This window comes from Scyliorhinus canicula, chromosome 1, assembly GCF_902713615.1.
Source record: "Scyliorhinus canicula chromosome 1, sScyCan1.1, whole genome shotgun sequence".
NCBI lineage: Eukaryota > Metazoa > Chordata > Chondrichthyes > Carcharhiniformes > Scyliorhinidae > Scyliorhinus > Scyliorhinus canicula.
In genome coordinates, this window is record NC_052146.1 from 219,129,780 (window position 1) to 219,156,422 (window position 26,643).

Genomic DNA, 26,643 nt, shown 5'->3' on the forward strand with positions numbered 1-26,643 from the left:
TGGAAGCTGTCAGTGACAGTCCTGGAAATAATGGCTTGATGCTCGGTGGTGGGGTCATGGTCCAGGGGGATGTAGAAGGAAATGTCGGAGAGTTAGCACTCAGCTCTGTGAGGTAGAGGTCAGTATGCCAGACAACAACAGCCCACCCTTGTCAGTGGGTTTGATGACAAAGTCAGAGTTGGACCTGAGAGAGCAGAGTTTGGAAGGAGACAGGTTAGAGTCAGTGAGAGGAGCAGAGAAATTGAGACGGTCAATGTCACTCCCAACAGTTCTTCATGAACTGTCAGTGAACTCAATGAACCTTGTCCAGCATTTGGCCCGTAGCCTTGTACACTATGGCATTTAAAGCGCTTATCTAAATACTTCTTAAATGTTGTGAGGATTCCCGCCTCTAGCATCCTTTCAAGTATTGAGTTTCAGATTCCCAACACCCGCTGGGTGGGAAAAAACATTTCCTCACATCTCCTATAAACCTCCCTCCCATTACTTTACTTTAAATTTATGGTTCCTGGTTATTGACGCTCCGCTAAGGGGAAAAGTTCCTTCCTATCCACTCTATCTATGCCCTTCATAATTTTATACACCTCAACAGGTTCCCCCCTCAGCCTTCTCTGCTCCGAGGAAAACCCCAACCTAACCAGCCTCTCAATAGCTGAAACACTCCAGCCTAGGTATCATCCTGATGAATCTTGCACCCCCTCCAGTGCAATCCCTTTCTATAGTGGGGCAATAGAACTGTAAACAGTACTCCGACTGTGGCCTAACCAGCATTTTTATACAACCCCATCAAAACCTCCCTGCACTTGTGTTCTGTGCCTCGGTTAATAACGGTAAATATCCCATATGCCTTCTTAACCACCTTGTGTATCTGTCCTGCTGATTTTGGGTATCTTTGGACATGCATCCCAAGGTCTCTCTGGTCCTCTGTACTTCCTGGGGTCCTACCATTCATTGTATATTCCCTTGCCTTGTTAGTCCTCCCAAAATGCTCGTACTTAAAGGGTTAAATTCCATCTGTATTGTTTTCTAACATGAATTAAAAGTTTGAGAAGCTAAAGCTGTTTTACATTATACACAAGTCATTTGAATGTAGCCTGCATTACCCAATTGTCTGAGGTTTCTTTTTTTTTTTAATTTAGAGTATCCACTTTTTTTTTCCCAATTGAGGGACAATTTAGCGTGGCCAGTTCACCTACCCTGCAATCTTTTTGGGTTGTGGGGGTGAGACTCATGCAGACACGGAGAATGTGCAAACTTCATACGGACAGTGACCCGGGGCCGGGATCGAACCCAGGTCCTCAGTGCAGTAAGACAGCAGTGCTAACCACTATGCTGCCATGCCGCCCAGTTGTCTGAGATTTCAGGTGATTAGTGTTAATTAAGTGTTTTCAACAGACTGTTTAAGTTGAGCATGAAGCTTAGGTAGGAAGGCAGAGTGACCTTGCATTTCTATAGCACCTATTGTGTTCTCACTGGGCTGAAGAGTTTTGCAGCCAATGCCGTACTATTATTAAGTGTAGTCACTGTTGTAGAAAACAAGGCAGGCAGTTTATAGAGAGAGCTCCCACAAACAATAAGAAGAAAATTGTTCAGATCTATTTTTGTGATGTTGAACGATGGATAAATATTGGCCAGGCATCAGGTTAACTCCTCTTGTGCATAAAGGAAAATTGGAACAGAAGTAGGCTGGTAAACCTTTTGAGCCTACTCCACCATTCAATGAGATCTGGCTGATCATCTACCTCAACATTGTTTACCCGCACATATCCCTTGATGTCTTTAACTAGAAATCTATCAATCTCTGTCCTGAACATATTCAATGGACTGACCTGCCACAGCCCTCTGGGATAGAGCATTCCAAATATCCAGCACCCTCTGAGTGAAGAGATCCCTCTCATCTTATCCTAAATGAGCCTTCCCTTGGTTCTAGATCCTCTAGCTAGTGTATGTATACATTTTTGGGCTCTTGTGCGTTCTTAGCAAGGCCAACCCATTAGAAATAAAGCTAAGTGCATCATTGCAACCATTATAGAATGCTAAATTCAGGCGGGGCTTCCTAGGAGAGTACAAAACTGTAACTTAGTTAAAGGTGGTCATGTTAAAATAGACCTGTTTTTCCAGATACTATATCAGATAAGAAAACTCAATAAGAAAATAAAAATAGGAGCAGGTGTAGGCCTTTCAGCCCTTCAAGCCTGTTGTTCCATTCAGTATCATTAGGATTGCTATTCTACCTCAACTCCACTGTCCACATATCCGTTAATTCCCTTTTCCTTGAATTTGCTGCCTGTAGAAAGATAGAATTTACAGTGCAGACGGAGGCCATTCAGCCCATCGACTCTGCACCGGCCCTTGGAAAGGACACCCTACCCAAGCCCACACATCCACACTATCCCCATAACTCTACTCTGTAGACAGGCCTCTAGTGATTATTTGCCTAACCACAGAAAAGTTGCATGATATTTTAATACGGGTAGGGTGAGAAGACAGATTGAGAGTCACAATGTTCAAGGTGCAGAAGGAGGTTATTCGGCCCATCGAATCTGCACTGGCTCTCTAAAAGGACATTCTACCCACTCCCCTACCATATCCCCGTAACCTTGCACATTCCAGTAGCAATCCGATTCCCTTTTGAATACCTCACTCGTACCTGCCACTACCACCCCCTTTAAGTTTGCTTCAGACTCCCTATTTACCCTGTCCTTGCCCCTCAAGATCTTGAATATCTCTGTGACGTCTCCTCTGTCGTCCTGTCTCCAAGGGAAACAGTCCCAGCCTCTCCCAGTTTACCTTCACAGCTACAGTTCTTTATTCCTGGCATCATTTGTGTGAATCACCTCTACTCCAATGCTTTCACATCGTTCCTCAAGTATGATGCCAAGAACTGGATGCAGTACCCAGATGAGGCTTACCTAATATCTTGTACAAGTTCAACATGATGTCCTTACACTTGCACTCATTGCCCCTATTAATAAAGCTTAAAATATTACATGCTTCAAACTGCACTCTCAACATGTCCTCCCACCTAGACTCCTTGACTTGTGTACAGAGGTTCCTCTGTTCCTGCGTCTTCCTTAGAGTTTCTCCCTTTGTTTTATACTGTCTCTCTGCATTCTACCTGCCAAAATGAATCGCCTCAGACTTCGTCTTCCACCTGGGCTGCCCAATTCATCAATATGTCCATGTCCTTTTGAAGTTCAGGGCTATCCTTATCGCAGTTGTCACACTTCCAATCTTCATCTTGGGGAGGGGAGGGTCTAGAAAATATACAAGGAATTGATGGAATGGGGAGGTGAAGAGGAACTGGGAGGAAGAGTTGGGAGGGGAGTTGGCAGTCCGACCAAGGGAAAAGGCCTTGAGAGTCAATTTGTCCTCGTTGTGTGCCAGGCTTAGTCTGATCCAGTTCAAAGTGATCCAGAAGACTCGTATGACTGTAGCCTGGATGAGTAGGTTTTTTGTGGAAGTGGAGGATAGGTACGGACATTGTGGGGGAAGCCTGGTGAATCATGTACATATGTTTTGGGCTGTCCGAAGTTGAGGGGGTTCTGGCAGGGATTTGTGGTCATCATGTCAGAGGTCCTGGAAGGGAGGGTTACTCTGTGTCCAGAATTCGCAATATTTGGGGTATCGGAAGATCCGGGGGCCCAGGGGAGTAGGGAGGCAGATGTTCTGGCCTTCTCCTCACTGGTGACCCGAGACAGATTTTGCTGGGATGGAAGGACTTGGAACCTCAAGTCAGGAGTGTGGGTCAGCGACATGGCAGAGTTTCTCAGGCTGGAAAAGATTAAGTTTGCCTTGAGAGGCTCAATTCGGGGTTCACACGGAGGTGGCAGCCGTTCATCGGCTCCTTCAAGGAAATTTGAACGTCAGCAGAAAGGGGGGGGGGGTGGAAAATGGGAGGCATGGTAGTGTAAGACAAGGACAGGGAACTTTGTATACAGGTAATTAGGAAATGGGGCTGGGGTAGTAGGGGATGTTAAAGTGTTAAAACTGAAAATTACAAATGCTTCAGTAAAACATTTTCTTTTATATAAAAAAAAACTTTCAATCTTCAGATCATTCAGATTTGGAAATCATGCTCTGGTCTAGATCATTCATATATATCAGGAAGAGTAAGAGTCCCAACACTGAACTCCACTATGAACCTTCCTCCAAACTGGAAAACAACTATTTATCACCACCGTGTCCTGTCATTCAGCCAATCTCTCATCAAAGTGTCTACTTTCCCTTTTATTCCATGAGCTAGAATTTTGCTCACAAGTTTGTTATGTGGCCCTGTATCAAATGCCTTTTTGAAACTCCACATACATGACATCAACAGCATTGCCCTTATCAACCTTCTCTGTTACTTCATCATAAAACTTCCAAGTTAGTTAAACAGGACTTTCCCTAAATGAATCTATGCTGTTTTTTTCTAAATTATCCTGCACTTGTCTAAGTGACTTGATTTTTGTCCATAACTATAGTTTCCAGAAATTTCTCTATCATTGAAGTCAAACTGACTGCTCTGTAGTTGCAGTCATTTATTGCAGGGGTAGGGTTTAAGATTCCTGGGGCATTGGGACCGGTTCTGGGGAGGTGGGATCTGTACAAACTGGACAGGTTACACCTGGGCAGGACTGGAACTGATGTCCTAGGAGGGGCTATTTGCTAGATAGGTTGGAGTGTGTTTCTACTAATGTGGCAGGGGGATGAGAACCGATGCAGGAAGTCGGAAGGGAGTAAAACAGGGACAGAAACAAAAGGCAGTAAGGGGGAAAGTGTAAGGCAGAGAAGCCATAGTCAAAAATCAAAAAGGGCGATAGTACAAGGTACAGTGACTGAGGGGAGCTCAGTGAATAAGCCCAGTAACACTAAAAGGAATAAAACAGGAAGTAAAAACATAAATGGAAAGTGACGCGGCAGGTTGTTACATGAAGATATGGGTTCAATGATGAGGAAAATTAGGAGAAAAGTTAGGAGGCAAAATAACTTGGGAGAGGTTACTGATCAAGGTGCTAAGACTCAAAACAGAGGTATAAAAGCCAACGCAAGTGTACTTTGTCTGAATGCTCGTAGTATTCAGAATAAGATAAATGAGTTGATGGCGCAAATCGTCGTGAATAACGATGATTTAGTGGCCATTATTGAAACATGGTTAAAGGATGGTCACGACTGGGAGTTAAATATCCAAGGGTATCAAATTATTTGGAAGGACAGAGTGGATGGTAAAGGAGGTGGTGTAGCTCTGTTATTTAAGGATGACATCCGGGCAATAGTAAGGGATGACATCGGTGCTATGGAGGATAAGGTTGAATCCATTTGGGTGGAAATCAGTAATAGTAAGGTGAAAAAGTCACTGATAGGAGTAGTCTATAGGACACCAAATTCTAACATTATGGTGGGGCAGGCAATAAACAAAGAAATAACTGGTGCATGTAGAAATGGTACAGCAGTTATGGGGGATTTTAATCTACATGTCGATTGGTTTAACCAGGTCGGTCAAGGCAACCTTGAGGAGGAGTTTATAGAATGTATCCACGATAGTTTCCTAGAACAGTATGTAACGGAACCTACGAGGAAACAAGCAGTCCTAGATCTGGTCCAATGTAATGAGACAGGATTGATTAATGATCTCATAGTTAGGGATCCTCTCGGAAGGAGCAATCACAATATGGTGGAATTTAAAATACAGATGGAGGGTGAGAAGGTAAAATCAAACTCTAGGGTTTTTGTGCTTAAACAAAGGTGACTACAATGGGATGAGAGAAGAGCTATCTAAGATAGACTGGGAGCAAAGACTTTGTAGTGAAACAGTTGAACAGTGGAAAATCTTCCAAGCGATTTTTCACAGTGCTCAGCAAAGGTGTATACCAACAAAAAGGAAGGATGGTAGAAAGAGGGAAAACCGACCGTGGATATCTAAAGAAATAAGGGAGAGTATCAAATTGAAGGAAAAAGCATACAAAGTGGCAAAGATTGGTGGGAGACTAGAGGACTGGGAAATCTATAGGGGGCAACAGAAAGCTACTAAAAAAAAAAGCTATAAAGAGTAAGATAGATTATGAGAGTGCTCAGAATATAAAAACAGATAGTAAAAGCTTCTACAAATATATAAAACAAAAAAGAGTGGCTACGGTAAATATTGGTCCTTTAGAGGATGAGAAGGAAGATTTAATAATGGGAGATGAGAAAATGGCTGAGGAACCAAACAGGTTTTTTGGGTCGGTCTTCACAGTGGAAGACACAAATAACATGCCAGTGACTGATGGAAATGAGGCTATGACAGGTGAGGACCTTGAGATGATTGTCATCACTAAGGAGGTAGTGATGGGCAAGCTAATGGGGCTAAAGGTAGACAAATCTCTTAGCCCTGATGGAATGCATCCCAGAGTGCTAAAAGAGATGGCTAGGGAAATTGCAAATGGACTAGTGATATTTTACCAAAATTCACTAGACTCTGGGGTGGTCCCAGCGGATTGAAAATTAGCAAACGTGACACCACTGTTTTAAAAAGGAGCTAGGCAGAAAGCGGGTAATTATAGGCCAGTTAGCTTAACTTTGGTAGTAGGGAAGATGCTGGAATCTATCATCAAGGTAGAAATAGCGAGGCATCTGGTTGGAAATTGTCCCATTGGGCAGACGCAGCATGGGTCCATAAAGGGCAGGTCGTGCCTAACTAATTTAGTGGAATTTTTTGAGGACATTAGCAGTGCGATAGATAACGGTGAGTCAATGGATGTGGTATATCTGGATTTCCAGAAAGCTTTTGACAAGGTGCCACAAAAGGTTGCTGCATCAGATGAAGATGCATGGCATTAAGGGTAAAGTAGTAGCATGGGTAGAGGATTGGTTAATTAAAGAAAGCAGAGTGGGGGTTAAAGGATGTTTCTCTGGTTGGCAATCAGTAGCTAGTGGTGACCCTCCGGGATCAGTATTGGGCCCACAATTATTCACAATTTAGATAGATGATTTGGAGTTGGGGACCGAGTGCATGTGTCCAAGTTTGCAGACGACACTAAGATGAAAATGAAATGAAATGAAAATCGCTTATTGTCACGAGTAGGCTTCAAATTAAGTTACTGTGAAAAGCCCCTAGTCTCCATATTCCGGCGCCTGTTACGGGAATCGAACCGTGCTGCTGGCCTGCTTGGTCTGCTTTCAAAGCCAGCGATTTAGCCCTGATGAGTGGTAAAGCGAAAAGTGCAGAGGATACCGGAAGTCTGCAGAGGGATTTGGATAGGTTAAGTGAATGGGCTAGGGTCTGGCAGATGGAATACAATGTTGACAAATGTGAGGTTTTCCATTTTGGTAGGAATAACAGCAAAAGGGATTATTATTTAAATGATAAAATATTGAAACATGCTGCTGTGCAGAGAGACCTGGGTGTGTTAGTGCATGAGTCGCAAAAAGGTGGTTTGCAGGTGCAACAGGTGATTAAGAAGGCAAATGGAGTTTTGTCCTTCATTGCTAGAGGGATGGAGTTTAAGACTGGGGAGGTTATGCTGCAATTGTATACGGTGTTAGTGAGGCCACACCTAGAGTATTGTGTTCAGTTTTGGTCTCCTTACCTGAGAAAAGACGTACTATCGCTGGAGGGTGTGCAGAGGAGATTCACTAGGTTAATCCCAGAGTTGAGGCCGTTGGAATACGAGGAGAGGTTGAGTAGACTGGGACTGTACTCATTGGAATTTAGAAGGATGCGGGGGGGGGGGGGGGGGGAAATCTTATGGAAACATATGAAATTATAAAGGGAATAGATGGGATAGATGCGGGCAGGTTGTTCCCACTGGCGGGTGAAAGCAGAACTATGGGGCATAGCCTCAAAATAAGGGGATGTAAATTTAAGAAAGAAGAAAGAAAGAGCAAAGAAAAATTACAGCACAGGAACAGGTCCTTCAGCCCTCCAAGCCTGTGCTAATCCAGATCCTCGATCTAAAACTGTCGTCTATTTTCTAAGGATCTGTATCCCTCTGCTCCCTGCCCATTCATGTATCTGTCTAGATGCATCTTAAATGACGCTATCGTGCCCGCCTCTGCCGTCAATGCGCTCCAGGCACCCGCCACCCTCTGCGTAAAGAACTTCCACGCATATCTCCCTTAAACCTTTCTTCTCTCACCTTGAACTCGTGACCCCTAGTAATTGAGCCCCCCACTCTGGAGCAAAAGCTTCTTGCTATCCACCCTGTCTATACCTCTCATGATTTTATAGACCTCCAATGAGGTCCCCCCTCAACCTCCATCTTTCTAATGAAAATAATCCTAATCTACTCGACCTCTCTTCATAGCTAGCGCCCTCTGTACCAGGCAACATCCTGGTGAACCTCCTCTGCACCGTCTCCAAAGCATCCACATTGTTTTGGTAATGTGACAACCAGAACTGTACGCAGTATTCCAAATGTGGCCGAACCAAAGTCTTGTACAACTGTAACATGACCTACCAACTCTTGTACTCAATACCCCTTCCGATGAAGGAAAGCATGCCGTATGCCTTCTTGACCACTCTATCGACCTGCGCAACCACCTTCACGGTACAATGGACCTGAACACACACTCTGTACATCAATTTTCCCCAGGGTTTTTTCATTTACCATATAGTTCGGTCTTGAATTGGACCTTCCAAAATGCATCACCTCGCATTTTAGGACTGAATTTAGGAGGAACTTTTTCACCCATAGGGTTGTGAATCTATGGAATTTCTTGCCCAGTGAAGCAGTTGAGGCTCCTTCCTTGAATGTTTTTAAGATGAAGATAAATATTTTTTTTTTTTTTTTTGAACAATTAAGGGTTATGGCGTTCGGGCCAGAAACTGGAGCTGAGTCCACAAAAGATCAGCCATGATCTCATTGAATGGTGGAGCAGGCTCGAGGGGCCAGATGGCCTTACTCCTGCTCTTAGTTTTTATGTTCTTATTTATCCTTGCACCCATTTTTGAACAGGATTGTAATATTCATAATTTCCCAGTCCTCTGGCACCACCCTTGTGCCTCTGACTGGAAGATTATCATGAGTGCTTGCAATTTCGACGTTCCCTCAATATTCTCAGCCGGAATAGGGATTGAATCTCATGCTGTTGGTATTAATCTGGTGGACACATCAGCTGTCTAGATAATTGAGCTAACCAGTCACCCATCTTTATTCCTTTACCATCCAAAACTGTATCAATCTTGGTCGAAAGAAAAAGCTTGAAAATCTCAGCAGGTCTGGCAGCATCTGTAGGGAGAGAAAAGAGCTAACGTTTTGAGTCCAGATGACCCTTTGTCAAAAGTAAAGACAGAGAAAGTGGGAAATATTTATACTGTGGAGTGAGAATGAAAGATGAGTCATAACCACAGAAACCCAGGGAAACCGGTTGCTAATGGCCACAGAAACCAAGGGGAAAGAGTGCTAATGGCAGTCCCCAAGAGAACAAAAGATGTGAAAGGTCAAACAGCAGGGAAACTAACATCAAAGGACGAACTGTAGATGTGGGGGGAAGGGATGGGGAAGCTAAGAGGAGAACGGTGAAGGAAAGGTGGATAAGATTGGGGGCGGGGGGGGGGGGGGGGGGGGGGGGGGCATGAAGCAGGGTCTTTTGTTAAAATGGCAAGCAACTGGAAGGTCAGGGTTCTGAATGCGCACAGACCGAAGATGCTCAGCAAAGCGATCATCCAGTCTGCGTTTGGTGTCTCCGATATAGAGGAGACCACATTGGGAGCAGCGAATGCAATAGTCCAAATTGGAAGAGATGCAACTGAAATGCTGCTTAACCTGGAATGAGTGTTTTGGGCCTGGGATGTTACGCATGGAAGAGGTAAAGGAGCAGGTGTTACACGTTCTGCGATTGCATGGTAAGGTGCCGTGGGTGATGGGAGAGGTACTGGGTATGTTGGAGGAGTGGACTAGATTGTCTCGGAGGGAACGGTCTCTGCGGAATGCTGACAGAGAGAAAATTGAAATGAAATGAAAATCGCTTTATTGTCACGAGTAGGCTTCAGTGAAGTTACTGTGAAAAGCCCCTAGTTGCCACATTCCGGCGCCTGTCTGGGGAGGCTGGTACGGGAATCCAACCGTGCTGCTGGCCTGCTTGGTCTGCTTTAAAAGCCAGCGATTTAGCCCAGTGAGCTAAACCAGAAGGGAAGATTTGTTTGGTGGTGGCATCATGCTGGAGTTGGGGAAAATGTCAGAGGATTATGCTTTACATACGGAGGCTGGTGGGATGAAATGTGAGAACGAGGGGGACTCTATCCTTGTTCTGGGAGGGAGTGGATCTTGGTCACTGATATGCTTGGTGAGGACCCATGCCTTACTGGGATAAACATGAAATCCCTGGTACAGTAATTGTACTTTCTGGGACTCTGCCAGCTCTCAGCTTTGCTGTTTTCTCCTCTCCCCACCCCTGACCAGCTCCTGCTCCTTCCTGTCTGCTGCAGGTGGCTCTTGCTGTCATGTTGCCACTAGATTTTGTTCTCTGTCTTAAATGTTTATTTCCTTTTGGTTTTTCAGCTTGGTTTGTCAGTGTGGAAAAAGGTCACTCCCTCATTTGATGGACCCAATGAAGTAGCAACATTTTGCAATTCCAATGTCTTCTGAAATTAGTTTTTCTTCGGTTCAATTGTTACTTAATTTAAGCCTGCAGAAATGCGTTAATACAAGACTGCACCAAGACTCAACCCAAAGAGAAAATGCTGGAAAATCTCAGCAGGTCTGGCAGCATCTGTAGGGAGAGAAAAGAGCTAATGTTTTGAGTCCAGGTGACCCTTTGCTTTTATCCAAGACCCGACACCACAGACTGTCGTTTGGATGACCTAAGTGTATTTTTAGTTGTGTACAGCCCTCTCGGAAAGAGGAGCCTCGCTTTTTAATTTTATTGTCGGTCAAATATCCTGTTCATGTTTCAATTTCTCCTGGACAGCCTGTTGTAAATCTGTGTTAAACTTCACAATAGTGAAGAGAAAAAAAAGAAAGAAACTGAGACTATTCAGCTCAACGGGTTGCAGTTTACCTAAAACAGGTTATTCTGGAATCCACTGTTGCACGTTGTGGCACCATATTTACGTACCTTCTCTGGACAGGTCTCCCAGATTGATACTGCCTTTGAATGCTTGTTGGAGGAAGAAGAATATTTTTTGGAGGAGAACCACCCACTATCTCCGGAGTGGGCACAGACTGTTATAAATACTAACAACATCTTGAAGGTAAAGCATTGTGACATTTTCATCTTTTAATTTTGAAGCTGACTGTGTTCGCTTACTGAACCTACACTTGATTCTAAATCTGTTTTCTTATTTATATGGAAACAAGGGTAGGAAGGAGACAGTTGGATTTGAAGAAACACTTAAGAGTTGGCCTCAATTTTTGAGGCAGAATTGGAGATCATATCAACATGAAATCACTCGTGCATCATCTTAATATAAATATTGTAGTGTTTCTCCACTTTTGCCCTCATATAGCCAACTTTTCTCATCTGTTGGTATTCTGTTCCAGTGCAGCCCTCTTGGAAACCTGGGGAAAGTTAGCTTTGATCCTCTCTGCAGCACCGTATGGTACCCGGAACTGGACACAGTTTTCCCAGATCTTTGCCCACTTGTTTAACCTTTTGTGGCCTGTTGTGTCCTCCTCGTAATTTACTTTCCTCCCTATCTTTGCATCAGCAAATGTCACAACCATACCTTTTGATCCCTTCATCCAAGTTATTTATGTAAATTATAGAATTGAGGCCCCAGCACAAATCCCTGTGGTACATAACTTATTACGTCTGACCAGCTAGAAAAAGACCCATTTATGCTAACTCTTTCCTGTTAGCTAGCCAATCTTCTATCCATGCCCCCTGCACCATCAACTTTTATTTTCTGCAGTATCCTTTGATGTGGCACCTTATCAAATACCCTCTGGAAAATTAAGTATCGTTCATCAACCCTTTCCCCTTTATCCACAGCACCTGTCACCCTTTCAAAGAATTACAATAAATTGGGTATACGTGATTTCCCTTTCACAAAATCATATTCACACTGCCCGATTGCTGTGAATTTTTCTAAATGCCCTGCTATAATATCTTTATTAGTAACTTCTAACATTTTCCTATGACAAATGTTAGGCGAACTGGCCATAGTTTCCTGCTTTCCACCTCCCTCCCTTTTTAAAAATAATAGTTAAGTTGGTTTTTTTCCAATCTAATGGAACCTTCCCCGAATCTACACAATTTTTGGAAAATTAAAACCAACGCATCAACTATTGCACTAACCACTTCTTTCAAGACCCTAGGGTAAAGTACATCAGGACCTGGGAATTTGTCAGCCCGCAGACCCAACAATTTGCTCAATACCCAACTTCTCTGGTAATTGTAATTTTTCTGAGTTCCTCCCTCCCTTCCATTTCCTGATTTATCGCTATTTCTGAGATGTTACTTGTGTCCTCTATAGTGAAGTGCAGTGCCATTGGGAGTCTTGTACTCCATGACAGTAAGGTCAGGGGGGAGGAACCAGACAAAAAGCAATCCAAAACATATCCTCAATGGTGGATCAGGCGGAAGGTACACTTATGGTAGCAACGGCTGATGGTAGATGAAAGCGGCAGCTGTAGGGAGATCCCCAGTCGTTGAGGTTCCTTTGCCATTGGAACTGGACCAACACTCTGTCAAGGACTGTGTGTCTGCTGATGTGCAACGGCATACCCATATTAAACGATGTCCCGCACCAGATGTCTACCTAGAGGAAACTAACACACCCATCACACCAACGAGCTCTGTAACGAGAGGTGACTGAGCCAGGACCATGTGATCTGTAATCCCCAAGCTTCAGGCCGGCACATGGGCAGTCGAGTTTGATTCCATTGTCTTGCTCTTGGAATGGGAACAGCAGAGCATTTCGGCAACTTGCTTCACAACTCAGCAGCCCTCATCAGGATCCACTCTGCTCACCCCGCATGAGGCAAAGGCTAGAAACGGTGCCTTAAAAATAGCCTGTTCCATCCCCAACCTAGCTGGAAAATCCCTTCCAGCAGACTCGCCTACTGTGTGGCCAGAAAATCAAAATTAAACTGAAATTCAGAACAAGGAATGTATGGACGCTCATGGATAATGAGCAAAATAAAGGCAAGATTCTTGGAAGTGAGGAGGAACAGCGGGATCTTGGGGTCCACGTACATAGATCCCTCAAAGTTGACACCGAGGTTGATATGTTTGTTAAGAAGGCGTATGGAGTGTTGGCTTTCATTAACAGGGGGATTGAGCTTAAGAGCCGTGAGGTTTTGCTGCAGCTTTATAAAACCCTAGTTAAACCACCCTTTGAATATTGCGTCCAGTTCTGGTCACCTCATTATAGGAAGGATGTGGATGCTTTGGAGAGGGTGCAGAGAAGATTTACCAGGATGCTGCCTTGACTGGAGGCATGTCTTGTGAAGAAAGGTTGAGGGAGCTAGGGCTTTTCTCACTGGAGCGAAGAAGGAAGAGAGGTGACTTGATAGAGGTATACAAGGTGATGAGAGGCATGGATAGAGTGGATAGTCAGAGACTTATCCCCAGGGTGGAAATGGCTGTCATGAGGGGACATAATCTTAAGGTGATTGGGGGAAGGTATAGGGGAGATGTCCGAGGTCGGTTCTTCACACAGAGAATGGTGGTGTGTGGAATGCACTGCCAGCAGAGGTGGTGGAGTCAGTAATCAGGGGCATTTAAGTGACTCTTGGACAGGCACATGGACAGCAGTAAATTGAAGGGGTGTAGGTTAGGTTGATCTTGGATTAGGATAAATGGTCGGCACAACATTGTGGACCGAAGGGCCTGTATTGTGCTGTACTATTCTCTGTTCTACGTTCTAAAACAATCAACCGGAACAGAACTGCACTGTGAGCTCAGGCACTTCCAACATTGATGTTGCTGCCCTGCAAGAAACTCAAAGAGCAGGCTCAGGAGCTAAGAGAACAGGCAGTGGTTACACCACCTTCTGGAGAGGAAAACCCGAGGATCAGCCCGGGACTCATGGAATTGGTTTTGCCATTAATAACATTCATCAACCAACTCTCGGAGCTCTATCGGCATGAGCACCTCATGATCCTTTGTCTACAATTTGCCAAGAACCGACAGGTAGCGGTCGTGGGTGCCTACGCCCCAACCCTTGATGCTATTGATGAGTCCAAAGAAGATTCTCCACCACCCTGGACACCATACACTCCTAAGGAAGATAAAATTATCCATCTTCGGGTAAATATGGAAAGGAGGAACCATCTGAAAGGAAGGAGTTGGGAATTACAACTTCAACGGGTTCTCCTGCTCACCAAATGCGAGGAACACCAGCTTGTCATCAACAACACATGTTTCCGCCAAAAAGACAAGTTCAAGACTTCCAGGTGACATCCACTATCAAAGCATTGGCACATGATCGACTTTGTCATCGTCCGATTCTGAGACCTCATCACCAAAGCAATGACCACTGCAGGTGAATGCTGGGCCGACCAAGCTCATCTACTCCTTTGAGTCCATCAAACTCTGCCATAAGCAGCGGAAATTGAAATAACAACGCAAAAAAAAGATCAACATTGAGCAGCTTCAAGAACCAAACGTGCTAGTGAACTTCCAACAATGTCTTATCCAAAACTAATGGAGCAGAGGAAAACTGAAAAGAGTGGAGGACAGCCATGCATAGCAAGCTATGAAGAAATCATCAGCTACAAGACCAGGAAACGCCTAGACTGGTTCAAAGGGAACGATCGCGCCATCCAAGATCTCATCAACAAGAACAGAAAAGCTCTTGTGCCTGACAAAACGCCATAACCAGCAAGGCAAGAGGTAAGCGCATCAATTAGCCATGGCCAGAGGCGCAAAGAAAAACTAGTGGAATCAAGAACCAATGGTGGACTGAGAAAGTTATGGTGCTGCAAATCCCCTGATGAGCATGACACCCGGGGCTGCTTCAGTGCCACCAAGGCAATATATGGACCAAATATCCTGTGCCTCAAACAGGTGCGGATTAAGGACAGAACCTTCTTGAGAGATAGAGAAAATATTGGCCTTTGATGGAGTGAACACTTCAAAGAACTCTTAAACTGTGATACAACCATATACATAGAACATACAGTGCTGAAGGAGGCCGTTCAGCCCATCGAGTCTAAACCGACCGACTTAAGCCCTCGCTCCTACCCTATCTCGGTAACCCAATAAACCCTCCTAACCTTTTTTGGTTACTAAGGGAAATTTAGCATAGCCAGTTCACCACGTCTTTGGACTGTGGGAGGAAACCGGAGCACCCAGAGGAAACCCACGCAGACACGGGGAGAACGTGCAGACTCCGAACAGACAGTGGCCCAGCGGGGAATCGAACCTGAGACCCTGGCGCTGTGAAGCCACAGTGCTATCAACTTGTGCTGCCTGAACTTGGGGGACATATTTGAGGAAATCCCCAAACTCCCCATCAAAGATGATCTTGGACTCCCACCAAGCATGGACGAAATTGAAGCCGCCGTTAACCACATAAAGAATGGAAAAGCCACAGGAGTGGACCGGATCCCAGAGGGGATTTTCAAACTTTGGGGAGGAGAGATCTCCATTAGCTGTTGCTGAAAATCTGGGACAGAGAAAGAATTCCTGCTGACCTCAGCGATGTCATCATCATTGCCACAATCTTTGAGAATGGAGACCGAGCGAACTGTGGAAACTACAGAGGAATCTCGCTACTCACCATCGTTGGAAAGATTATCACCCGAATCCTCACTAGCTGCCTTCTCCCAGACTTAAAGTAATCCTTTCAGAAAGCCAGTGTGGCTTCTGACCAAACTGGAACAGTGAACATGATTTTCCCTGCTGAGCAACTTCCAAGAGAAATGCCATGAGCAACGTCAACCACTCAACATGGCCTTCATCAATCTGACCAAGGCTTTTGACTCCAGGAAGTGCTATGAAGACCCTGTCAAAGGCTAGCTCGCCAGAGAAATTCATCAACATCTTCTGACTCCTCCACTGCAAGATGTTGGCGACTGTCCTCGCCAAAGGAAATAAGACTGAGGTCAAGACTGAGTCGAGTAGGGATGTGTCTTTGCCACCATCCTTCACCTTGTCAAGTGCAAGCTTCCCAGTGGAATGGGTATCTACAGGGTGGGTGGAAAACCTTTCCACCTCAACTGGTTGAAATCCAAAGAGAAAACAACACTGACATCGCTCATGGAGCTTCTGTATGCAGATGACATCACCATTTCCAGTCTCTCAGGATAGAATGTCCATGCTATGCTTGACACCTCCGTGGAAGCATACCAAAGAATCCGTCTGAATCTCAACAAAACTCAAATCCTTTACCAATCGGCCCCAGGGAAAGATCAAGGGCGAGATTCTCCATTTGAGACTTGTAAAATGTTGATGCCGACCAAGGATTCGTGGACTTTCACGACAGCAAAACTGGTGCCAAACCTGGATCGATTCAGCAACTATGGAGGGGGTAGCACCAGCGTCACGTGGAACGCAATCAATTCCAATGAAAAACGGTGTGGGATTCGCCAGGTCCTTGATCGACCCTCTGGAGCTGACCAGCTGCATCCACATATACACACTTAACTCCCTACACACACACACCATCCTAACCAACAAGATGGCACTGGTTGTGCTGGAGCATGCCCATACAGCTGATGGGTCAGCTGGGGGGGGGGGGGAAGTAGAGACACCCATACGACCGGTGGCCCTAAGTTCACAGTGGGCAGTCAGCAGTATGCGCAGCTGTATAGCTGCCTTCACACACACTCACTCACACTCAACCTTCCTTACTCGCGGCGTCTTGCACTCCCAGACGAAGCCCGTGATCACTCTGTTCACCCGCTTAATAAAGGACCGCGGAATAAAATGGGGAGACACTGAAATACAAATAGGAATCTCGGGAGGAGCGTCATCTTCACCGTTTATACCCTTCCAGCCAGAGACAATGGAAGCGCGTCCCTTCTCCGAAAATTGTCCTAAATTTGGTCCACCAGCTGGGCCAGATTCACTTTAAGCAGCGAGTCCCATTCCCGCGCCACTTGGATGCCTAGGTACCTAAAGCTTCCTTCTACTAACCTAAATGGCAGCTCTCCCAGTCGCCTCTCCTGTCCCCTCGCCTGGACCACAAACATCTCACTCTTTCCCATATTAAGCTTATACCCCGAAAACTGGCCAAATTCCCCTAGAGTCCTCATGATTTCTTCCATCTCCTCTATTGGGTCCGATTCTTGTCCCACTTAAGAATCAGCAAAATCATTGCCTGTGACATCGTCGGGGGCAATACCCCTCTTTCCCTTGCCCCATTGAACATCATCAACAACACTGGCTCCAATATCCCCAAGAACATTTTATAAAACTCCACTGGGTATCCGTCTGGACCCGGGGCCTTACCCGCCTGCATGGCCTTCAAGCCCTCCACTATCTCTTCCAGCCCGTTTGGGGCCCCCAGCCCTTCTACCCGCTCCCCGACCACCTTTGGGAAATTCAACCCTTCCAAGAAGTGCCTCGTCCCCTCCGGCCCTGTAGGGGGTTTCGACCTGTATAGCCTTCTGTAGAAATCCCTAAACGCTTTATTCACCCTACTGAATCACCGACCAGGTTCCCATCTCCGTCCTTTACTTTCCCTATCCCCCTGGCTGCCCCCCTCGCCTTTCTCAGCTGCTCCACCGCCCTCCCTGTGGTCAGCAAGCTAAACTCCACCTGTAACCTCTGCCGTTCCCTTAAAAGCCCTGCCTCTGGGGTCTCCGCATACCTCCTATCAATCTGTAGTAACTCCTTTACCAGTCGTTCCGTCTCTGCCCTATCCACCTTCTCCCTATGGGCTCGGATCGTGATCAGCTCACCTCAAACCACCGCCTTCAGTACTTCCCAAACCACCGCTGCTGAAATTTCCCCCGTGTCATTGACCTGCAGCTAGTTCTGAATACATTTCCTCAGCCGCTTGCACACCCCTTCATCTGCCAAAAGTCCCACATCCAACCTCCAGTGCGGGCGCTGGTTACTGTCTTTACTAACCTGCAGGTCAACCCAGTGCGGAGTGTGGTCTGAGATTGTAATCGCTGAGTACCCCGTGTCCACCACCCCAGCTAGCAAGGCCCTGCTCAAAATAAAGAAATCAATCCAGGAAGACACTTTATGCACGTGTGAGTAGAAGGAGAACTCCTTCACCCTCGGCTGTTGTTTCAAAATTTTTAAAAGCGCAAGTGAACCGTGCCGACGGGAGCTCGGCCCCTCGGAAGCGGAGCATCATGGAGGCTCCGGAAAAAGCTGAGCCCACTAATTACCTGCAAACTGTGTACTATATGTGCATTCCGGACTGCATTGACTCCGTTGTCGAGGTGACGCAGAATTGCGATTTTTAACGTCAAATCAGTGCCCGCTGCGATTTTGGCGTTGGAGCCTGTTCTCCACCCAATCATGTTTTGTGATTTCGGCGTCAGCCAATGAAGAATCCAGCCCCTGCTTTGTCCCTCCAAAAAAGATCAACCCTTCCAAGCGTGAAACATTTTCCATACCTGGGGAGCCTCCTCTCCTCGAGGCGGAGATCAAACGTGGTATCAATCTGCGAGCGCCTCCTTTGGATATGTGGCATGTGTGTTGACACCAAGATCCTCATGTACATGGCAGTCATCCTCCTAACTCTTCTATATGGCCCTGAAACTTTGACTATACACACGCCACCTCAAGGCCCTGGAGAGGTACCACTACCGCTGTGTGAAATAGATTCTCTACATCAGCTGGGATGACAGGCGTGCTGATTTAGTGTCCATAAAGGAGCCAAGAGCTTCTGCCTCAAGGCTATGATCATCCAAAACCAACTCTGCTTGGCTGGCCGTGTGCTCAGGCTGTCAAGGGTCCCAGGGGTCACACAGTAGTGCAGTGCTTAGCACTGCTGCATCACAGTGCAGAGGACCCAGGTTCAATCCCGGCCCCAGGTCACTGTCTGTGTGGAGTTTGCACATTCTCCTCATGTCTGCGTGGGTCTCACCCCACAACCCAAAGATATGCAGATAGATGGATTGGCCATGCTAAAATTGTCCCTTAATTGTGGGGAAAAAAGAATTGGGTACTCTAAATTTATTTTTTAAATATTTTTTTTTAAAAAGGATGTCAGAGTCCTGACTGCCAAAACAAATCTTTGCCCAACGGAAGGCTTCCGAATAAGAGGAAGTCAAAGGAAGCACTTCAAAGTTTTACAGTTTGATGTAGGTTTGACAGTCTGCTAGGAGCTTATTTTAAAGTTGAGCAGTACAAGAGAGTAGCAAGTAGCCCTGTGTTTGCTTTTTATGATAATATGGTTCCTCCTGTGTTAATAATAAAGTTTGTTTTGATATTAAAGATCCCTATTTGTCAGTGGAATCACTCTTGGGATGAAGTATCCTTTCCCCTCAATTTACAAATAGAAAAGTTGTTGGGGGTTTCTAGTCCGATTTCCTTGGCGGGCAGTGTATTCCAGATCCTAACCCCTCGGATGAGTAAGAGAGTTTTTCCTCATTCTGCCTCTTGGTTCTTTGCCATTCATCTTAAATTTATACCCTCTTGTTCTCTCTATCCTTTGACGAGGGGGAATAGTTTCTCCCTATCTACCCTGTCCATACCTCTTCTGATTTTGAACACCTCTATCAAATCCCCTCCTAACTGCCGTCTCAGGGAGAGCAGAGAGCAGCCCAAGCTTCTCCAGTCTATTCACATAACTGAGTCCCTTATCCTCTCTCAATTATTTTCTGCACTCCCACTGACATCTTTACATCTTTGCTAAAGTTTGATCCTCCGAATTGGACACAATCCTCCGGTTGAGACCTAACTGTTTTATGTGGGTTTATCATTACTCCCGTCTTTCTGTACTTTTCTCACACTCTCTTTATAAAATCCAGGATTCCATTTTCAATTAACTGTCTCTCTTTGAATGATTGATGCGCAGGATATGTTGCATGTGGCTGTCCATCATCGACACAATAAAAGCTCATTTTATAAGTCACAAGAAGAGACTGAACAGGAACCTGAGTACGTTCCCTGGACAGGTGAGATGGGGGCTATGTTGGAATCATTTGACAGTTTCTGTGGATTTAATTGGAAATTCAATGGGATTCAGTGGTTGGGAATATAGCTAGTGGGGGAAAGTTCAGGTGTAATCTGTAGTCAAGATGTTTTTCTTTTTGTTGTGATTCTAATCGAGAACGGAATTCAGGTTTGCTGTGGCTGTTGATGAGTATCCATGTGCAATTTGTGTGTTTACCAAATGTAATAACAGCAAGTATACATTAATTTACACGGGAGGTGGAAAGTGTGAGCTCCACATATTTCCTTGATGTTCACGTAAGATTTTGGCTCATTCAGTACATTGCATCTTCACCTCTGCTTCCCCCACACCCATGCAGAATTATTTTGGAAAGATTTGAGAAGGAAGCCCAAACTGTTACCTGGCTCTGTTTGCAGGCCTTTAATCTGTCACTGGCTGTCTGGAGTTGTCATATTGTCCTCATTCTACTACTGTAATTGTGTAAAAGTAACAAACTCCACTTGTTTCCTGCCACATTGAGTTCAGGGGACTTATTAGAACAAGGTGATGTGCCATTATATGGTGCATCAGAGAGGTCGGACATCATGTAGGAGAGGAGATTGTTTTAAAACTTTGCATAAGACGCAATGAAATTAATTTTCAAGAACTCAGTTATGATGTTGCAAGTGCTGCTTGAAAGAGCAGTGCAAGCAGTTCCAACATAAACTTTCAAAAGGGCATACTTGAAAAGGAAATACATTGGAGACCTATGGTGAAAGCTCAGGAGTGTGGGACTAATTCAATAGCTCTTTCAAAGAACCTGCACCAACATGATGGGCAGAATGGCTGAATCATTCTCTGAACGTTATCTGTCTCGTGCAGAGAATTAATCTAATATGTGGAACCATTGTTAAAAATTCAACTATTAGGGCAGCACAGTGGCCTAGTGGTTAGCACAACCGCCTCACGGCGCTGAGGTCCCAGGTTCGATCCCGGCTCTGGGTCACTGTCCGTGTGGAGTTTGCACATTCTCCCCGTGTCTGCGTGGGTTTCGCCCCCACAACCCAAAAATGTGCCGAGTAGGTGGATTGGCCACGCTAAATTGCCCCTTAATTGGAAAAAATAATCTAAATTTATAATTTTAAAAATTCAGCTATTGCTTTTTTTAAAAATTCCAATTAAGGGCCATTTTAGCTTGGCCAATCCACCTACCTTGCACATCTTTTTTGGTTGTGGGGGTGAGACCCACGCAGACATGGGGAGAATGTCAGTGCTGTGAGACAGCAGTGCCAACCACTGTGCCACCATGCCTGAAATTCAGCTATTGCTTATGATCCAGCTTGACTCAGTTCACCACCTCAGTAATTTTATTTATTTATTATTTCCTCTTTAAAGCATCCAGTGCTCCAACGGGTGTGAGATCTGTGATTTTACGGCAGACTGATGTTGTTCTGAACACGGTGTACCCACACGTCGACACTGTTTTACGCAACTCCCTTCTCGAACAACTGGTGGCCCTAATCGATTTCTATTTGGATGGTTACGTATGTCAGCTCAAGTCCGTGGACAGACCTGCTCAGCAGGAGAGATACAATAAACTCGACTTGGAGTACACCCAGAAACGCTCCCATCTGCTGTCACAATTGCGTATGTACAACAAATTTTTATAACATTTTAATCTAAGCATGGAGAAGCTGGGGGAGTTCTCCTCAGGAAGAGAAGGTTGAGGAGATTTGATCAAGCTGTTCAAAATCATGAGGGGACTGGGCAACGTAGGTGGGGAGAAACTGTTCCTACTGGAGGAAGGGTAAAGAACCATTGGACACCAATACAAGGTGAATGGCAAAAGATGCAATACTGATGTGAAGAAAAGCTTCATTACACAGCAAGTGTTTTGGATCTGGATGCACTGCCTGAGAGTATGGTGGAGACAGATCTGGATGCACTGCCTGAGAGTATGGTGGAGACAGATCTGGATGTACTGCCTGAGAGTATGGTGGAGACAGATCTGGATGCACTGCCTGAGAGTATGGTGGAGACAGATCTGGATGCACTGCCTGAGAGTATGGTGGAGACAGATCTGGATGCACTGCCTGAGAGTATGGTGGAGACAGGTTCAATCATGACTTTCAAAAGAGAATTGGATAATTATCTGAAGAGAAAATAATTGCAGAGGGAAGGGAAAGCAGAGGAGGAGTGGGAAGTTCCTCTTGCAGTATGGACAAGATGACCAAATGGCCTCCTGTGTTGTAACAATTGTTCAGAGTGGAAGTTTGCACAGTGGTTAGCACTGCTGCCTCATCGCGACTTTCTTCATCTTCAAAGAAAAATTGTATATTTCAACAGCTGTTATTAAATATCATCATATTCCTTTCATCTGTATATTTTCATCCCCCTGACCTGATTGGCTCAAAGCTGGATATAAATTATAACGGTCAGTAGTTTAGTTGCTCACTTTTTCAGTTACAGGAATAGTTTCTATTAAACATTAGTGAGACTTGACTTCCTGTGTTCCAAAGACCACTAATTGTCTTTGTCTTTTACTGACTGTTCATTTAACTCTTTGAACTCCACGTGCTCATCCTCTGAGCATCAATATAACAGGAAGCTGAATATACTACAACTACACTTGAAAATCATTGTTCTCTTCAATTCATATTCCCAAATTCATATGTGGTAGCCTGTAGGGACTGGTTTAGCACAGGGCTAATGAGCTGGCTTTTAAAGCAGACCCAGGCAGGCCAGCAGCACGGTTCAATTCCCGTACCAGCCTCTCCGAACAGTCGACGTAATGTGGTGACTAGGGGCTTTCCACAGTAACTTCATTTGAAGTCTACTTGTGACAAGCAATTTTCATTTCATTTTTTTCATTTTCTGTAGGAAAGTGTAATTTGCCCAAAAGATTTTGAACTCCTCTGATCTGTAAGCCTTAGACACTATATTTGAGAAATGTGTGATTTTTAATGTTTATTTTTTTAGTTTCCCTTGGGCAGTATCAGTTTACTGCTTCACTGGCAGAGAAATACTGTGACTTTGATATCCTAATACAACTGTGTGAACAGACGGACAACCAGACCAGATTACAGCGCTACTTAAACCAGTTTGCTGATCAGGTGAGGCCTTTTTTACTGGTCTTCCTGTTCTTTTTTAAGTTGTAGATTTTGGAAACAAAACTAAGAATTTTGTTTTCAAGGAATAACTTGTATTTATAATGAAAACACTAAATGCTGACAAAGCTCCGCAGGTCTGGCAGCATATGTGGTGAGAGAACGTTTTGAGTCCGAATGATAATTCTTTGCGACTTGCATTTATAAGGATTTGAAGAATGAGAGGTGGTCTCATTGAAACCTACAAAATACAGGGTAAAATGTTTGCCCTGGTTGGAGAGTCCAGCACCAGGGGACACAATATCAAAAATGTATAGTATTGTTTTCGCTGGAATTCAGACAGATAAGGGGGAAATCTCATAGAGACTTATAAAATTCTAACAGGACTACATAGGGTGGATGCAGGAAGGATTTTCCTGGTGGTGGGTGTGTCCAGAACCAGGGCCCACTGTCCTAAATGGTCTACCCCAAAACATCAGACTGAGATGAGGAGACATTTCTTCATCCAAAGAGTGGTGAACCTGTGGAATTCATTACCACAGGAAATAGTTGAGGCTAAGACATTGAATAGATTCACGAGGCAGCTAGATATGGCACTTGAAGGGCGGCACAGTGGTTAGCACTGCTGCCTCACAGCACCGAGGACCCGGGTTTGATCCCGGCCCCAGATCACTGTCCGTGTGGAGTTTGCACATTCTCCCCGTGTCTCACTCCCACAACCCAAAGATGTGCAGAGAGGGTGGATTGGCCACGCTAAATTGCCCCTTAATTACGTACTCTAAATTTTTTTTTAAATAGATATGGCACTTGAAGCCAATGGGATCAGAGTTATGGGAAGAAAGCAGGATTAGGCTATTGAGTTGGACGATCGGTCATGATTGTGACAAATGGCGGAGCAGGCTTCTATGTTTCTATAATACTGTTTTTGGTGGCTTTAAGACATCCAATTGTGCTTACTGTTAATAAAATACTTTTGATTTACAGTCACTTGTAATTTAAGAAAAGCAGCAGGTAGTTTACGCAACACAAACTCCCACAGAGAAATACCTGAACAAGTAATCTATTTTGGGGATTTTCATTGAAGGATCAATGTTAGCCAAGGGGTCTTCAAATCGACCTGAAAGACCGCACTGCCAACAGTGCGATACTTTCTCCTTGCTAGACTAAATTATTTGTTTGAACAGAAATTGAATCCACAATCACCTGCAGGTGAGAGTTTTACCCACTGAACCACAGTTAGGAACATAGAGCTGGAGTAGACCATTCAGCCCATTAAGCCTGCTCTGTCTTTCAAGATGATCATGACTGACCTACCACTTCAATGTCCTTTTTCCCCACACTATTCCCACATCCTTTTATGTCATTGGTATTTAGAAATCTATCAATCTCTGCCTTTAACATACTCACTGTCTGAGCTTCCACAGCCCCCTCGGACAGAGAATTCCCCATATTCACAACCCTCTGAGTACGTTTCTCCTTGCCTCAGTCATAAGTATCTTTCTCCTTATTTGGTGTCCCCTGGTTCTGGACTCTCCAACCAGGGCAAACATCTTACCCTGTCTATCCCTCAAGCATTTTGTAGACTTCAATGAGACCACCCCTCATTTTTCAAAACTCTAAAGAACACAAGCCCAGTTTCCCCAATCTCTTCAGAGGACAGTCCTGCCATCACCAAGTCCTCTTGTTGCACTTCCTCTATGGCAGTAATATCCTTCCTAAGGTACGGGGACCAAAACGACTTTCCGTACTCCAGGTGTGGATAAACAAAGTTCTATACATTTGAAGTAAGACTTTGCTATTCCTGTACTCTGAAGGCAATGAAGGCTGACATACCATTAGCTTTTCTAATTACTTGCTGCACCTCTATGCTAGCCTTCAATGACTTGTGGATAAGGCCACCCAGGTCCCTTTCTATCTAGACTTTCTAATTTTGTACCATTTGAGAACTAGCCTGCACACCTGTTCTTCCTAACTGGGTGGCTAACCTAATTTATCCACATTATATTCCATCTGCCATGTTACTGCCTGCACATGACATCTATCCAAATCCCCTTGAAGCTGTTTTGCATTTACCTCCCAACTCACATTTCCACCTAGCTTTGTATCTATCATTCGCAAACTTGGAAATATTACATTTGGTCGCCCCATCCAAATCATTTGGGCCTCAGTTGCTCACAATATACCTAAATACCCATCTGTGTGATACCCCACTAGTCACAGCCTGCCAATGTAAGAATGGCGAGTATATTATCTCCTATCCCATGTATTTTAATTTTGCTAACCAGCCTCTTGTAGGGGACTTTCTCCCTCTCCTAAGTGGTGGGGTGCCATTTGCTACCTACCAATCTTCAGGAACAATTCCAGAATCTATAGAATTTTTGGAAGATGTTCACCAATTCGTCCTTTCATAGCTATCTACACTCAAGTGTGTAGAATATCAGGTTCTGGGGACACATCAACCTTCAGTCAAATTAACTTCTCCAATACACCCTCCTTACTATTACTAGTTTCCTTCAATTCCTCATTATTCCTAGTTCCTTGGATATCTCATTCTGGGAGATTCCGGGCAGCACGGTGACACAGCGGTTAGCACGGCTGCCTCACAGCGCTGAGGACCCGGGTTCCATCCTGGCCCCGGGTCACTGTCCGTTTGGAGTTTGCACTTTCTCCCCATGTCTGCGTGAGTCTCAACCCTGCGACCCAAAGATGTGCAGCGTAGGTGGATTGGCCACGCTAAATTGCCCCTCAATTGGAAAAAAATAAATAATAGTTCTGGGAGATTCCTTGTATTTTCATCAGTGAAGACTGATACAAAATGATCACTTTCCTCTGACATTTCTCTACCCCCTTATAAATTCTCCTCTCTGCCAGTAATGGACTCATATTTGTCGTAATCAAACATTTCCTTTTTAAGTACCAATAAAAGTATGTTTTTCTTTTTCGTTACTTTACATGTATATTCTATTCTCCCTTTTTCTATAATCCTGGCAATCGTTGCGTTGAGTACTGTTTCCGGCAACTTCATCAACCTTTTTGCAATCTTATACAGTCCTTAAATCACAGAACAATACAGTGCAGAAGAGACCCTTTGGCCCATCGAGTCTGCATCAACGCATGGAAGACCCTGACCTGCCCACCTAATCCTACTTGCCAGCACTTGGCCCATAGCCTTGAACTTTATGGCATGCCAAGTGCTCATCCAGGTACTTTTTAAAGGATGTGAGGCTTCCCTCCTCTACTACCCTCCCAGGCGGTGCATTCCAGACCATCACCACTCTGAGTAAAAAGATTTTTCCTCAAATCTCCCCTAAACCTCCCACCCCTCACTTTGAACCTATGTCTCCTCGTAACTGACCCTTCAACTAGGGGGAACAGCTGCTCCCTATCCACCCTGTCTATGCCCCTCATAATCTTGTGCACCTTAATCAGGTCACCCCTCAGTCTTCTCTGCTTCAGAGAAAACAACCCAAGTCCATCCAATTTCTCTTTATAATTTAAATGTTCCACCCCAGGCAACATTCTGGTGAATCTTCTCCGCATTCCCTCCAGTACAATCACCTGAGGACGGAGCAGTGCTCCGAAAGCTGGTCTTAGAAACAGACATGTTGGACTTTAACCTGGTGT

At 44.8% G+C, this 26,643-nt stretch overlaps 1 protein-coding gene across 3 annotated transcripts in view; it reads left to right on the forward strand.

The window, feature by feature from the left end:
* The window catches only part of nup133 (nucleoporin 133), a 91,557-nt gene that overhangs the window by 53,347 nt on the left and 11,567 nt on the right, over positions 1–26,643 (forward strand). For all 3 annotated transcript variants that reach the window (XM_038807960.1, XM_038807949.1, XM_038807970.1), the window contains 4 exons: positions 11,033–11,155; positions 19,835–19,934; positions 21,308–21,559; positions 22,892–23,025. In XM_038807960.1, the coding sequence (XP_038663888.1) occupies positions 11,033–11,155; positions 19,835–19,934; positions 21,308–21,559; positions 22,892–23,025 (609 nt within the window). The remainder of the gene's footprint in view (positions 1–11,032; positions 11,156–19,834; positions 19,935–21,307; positions 21,560–22,891; positions 23,026–26,643) is intronic.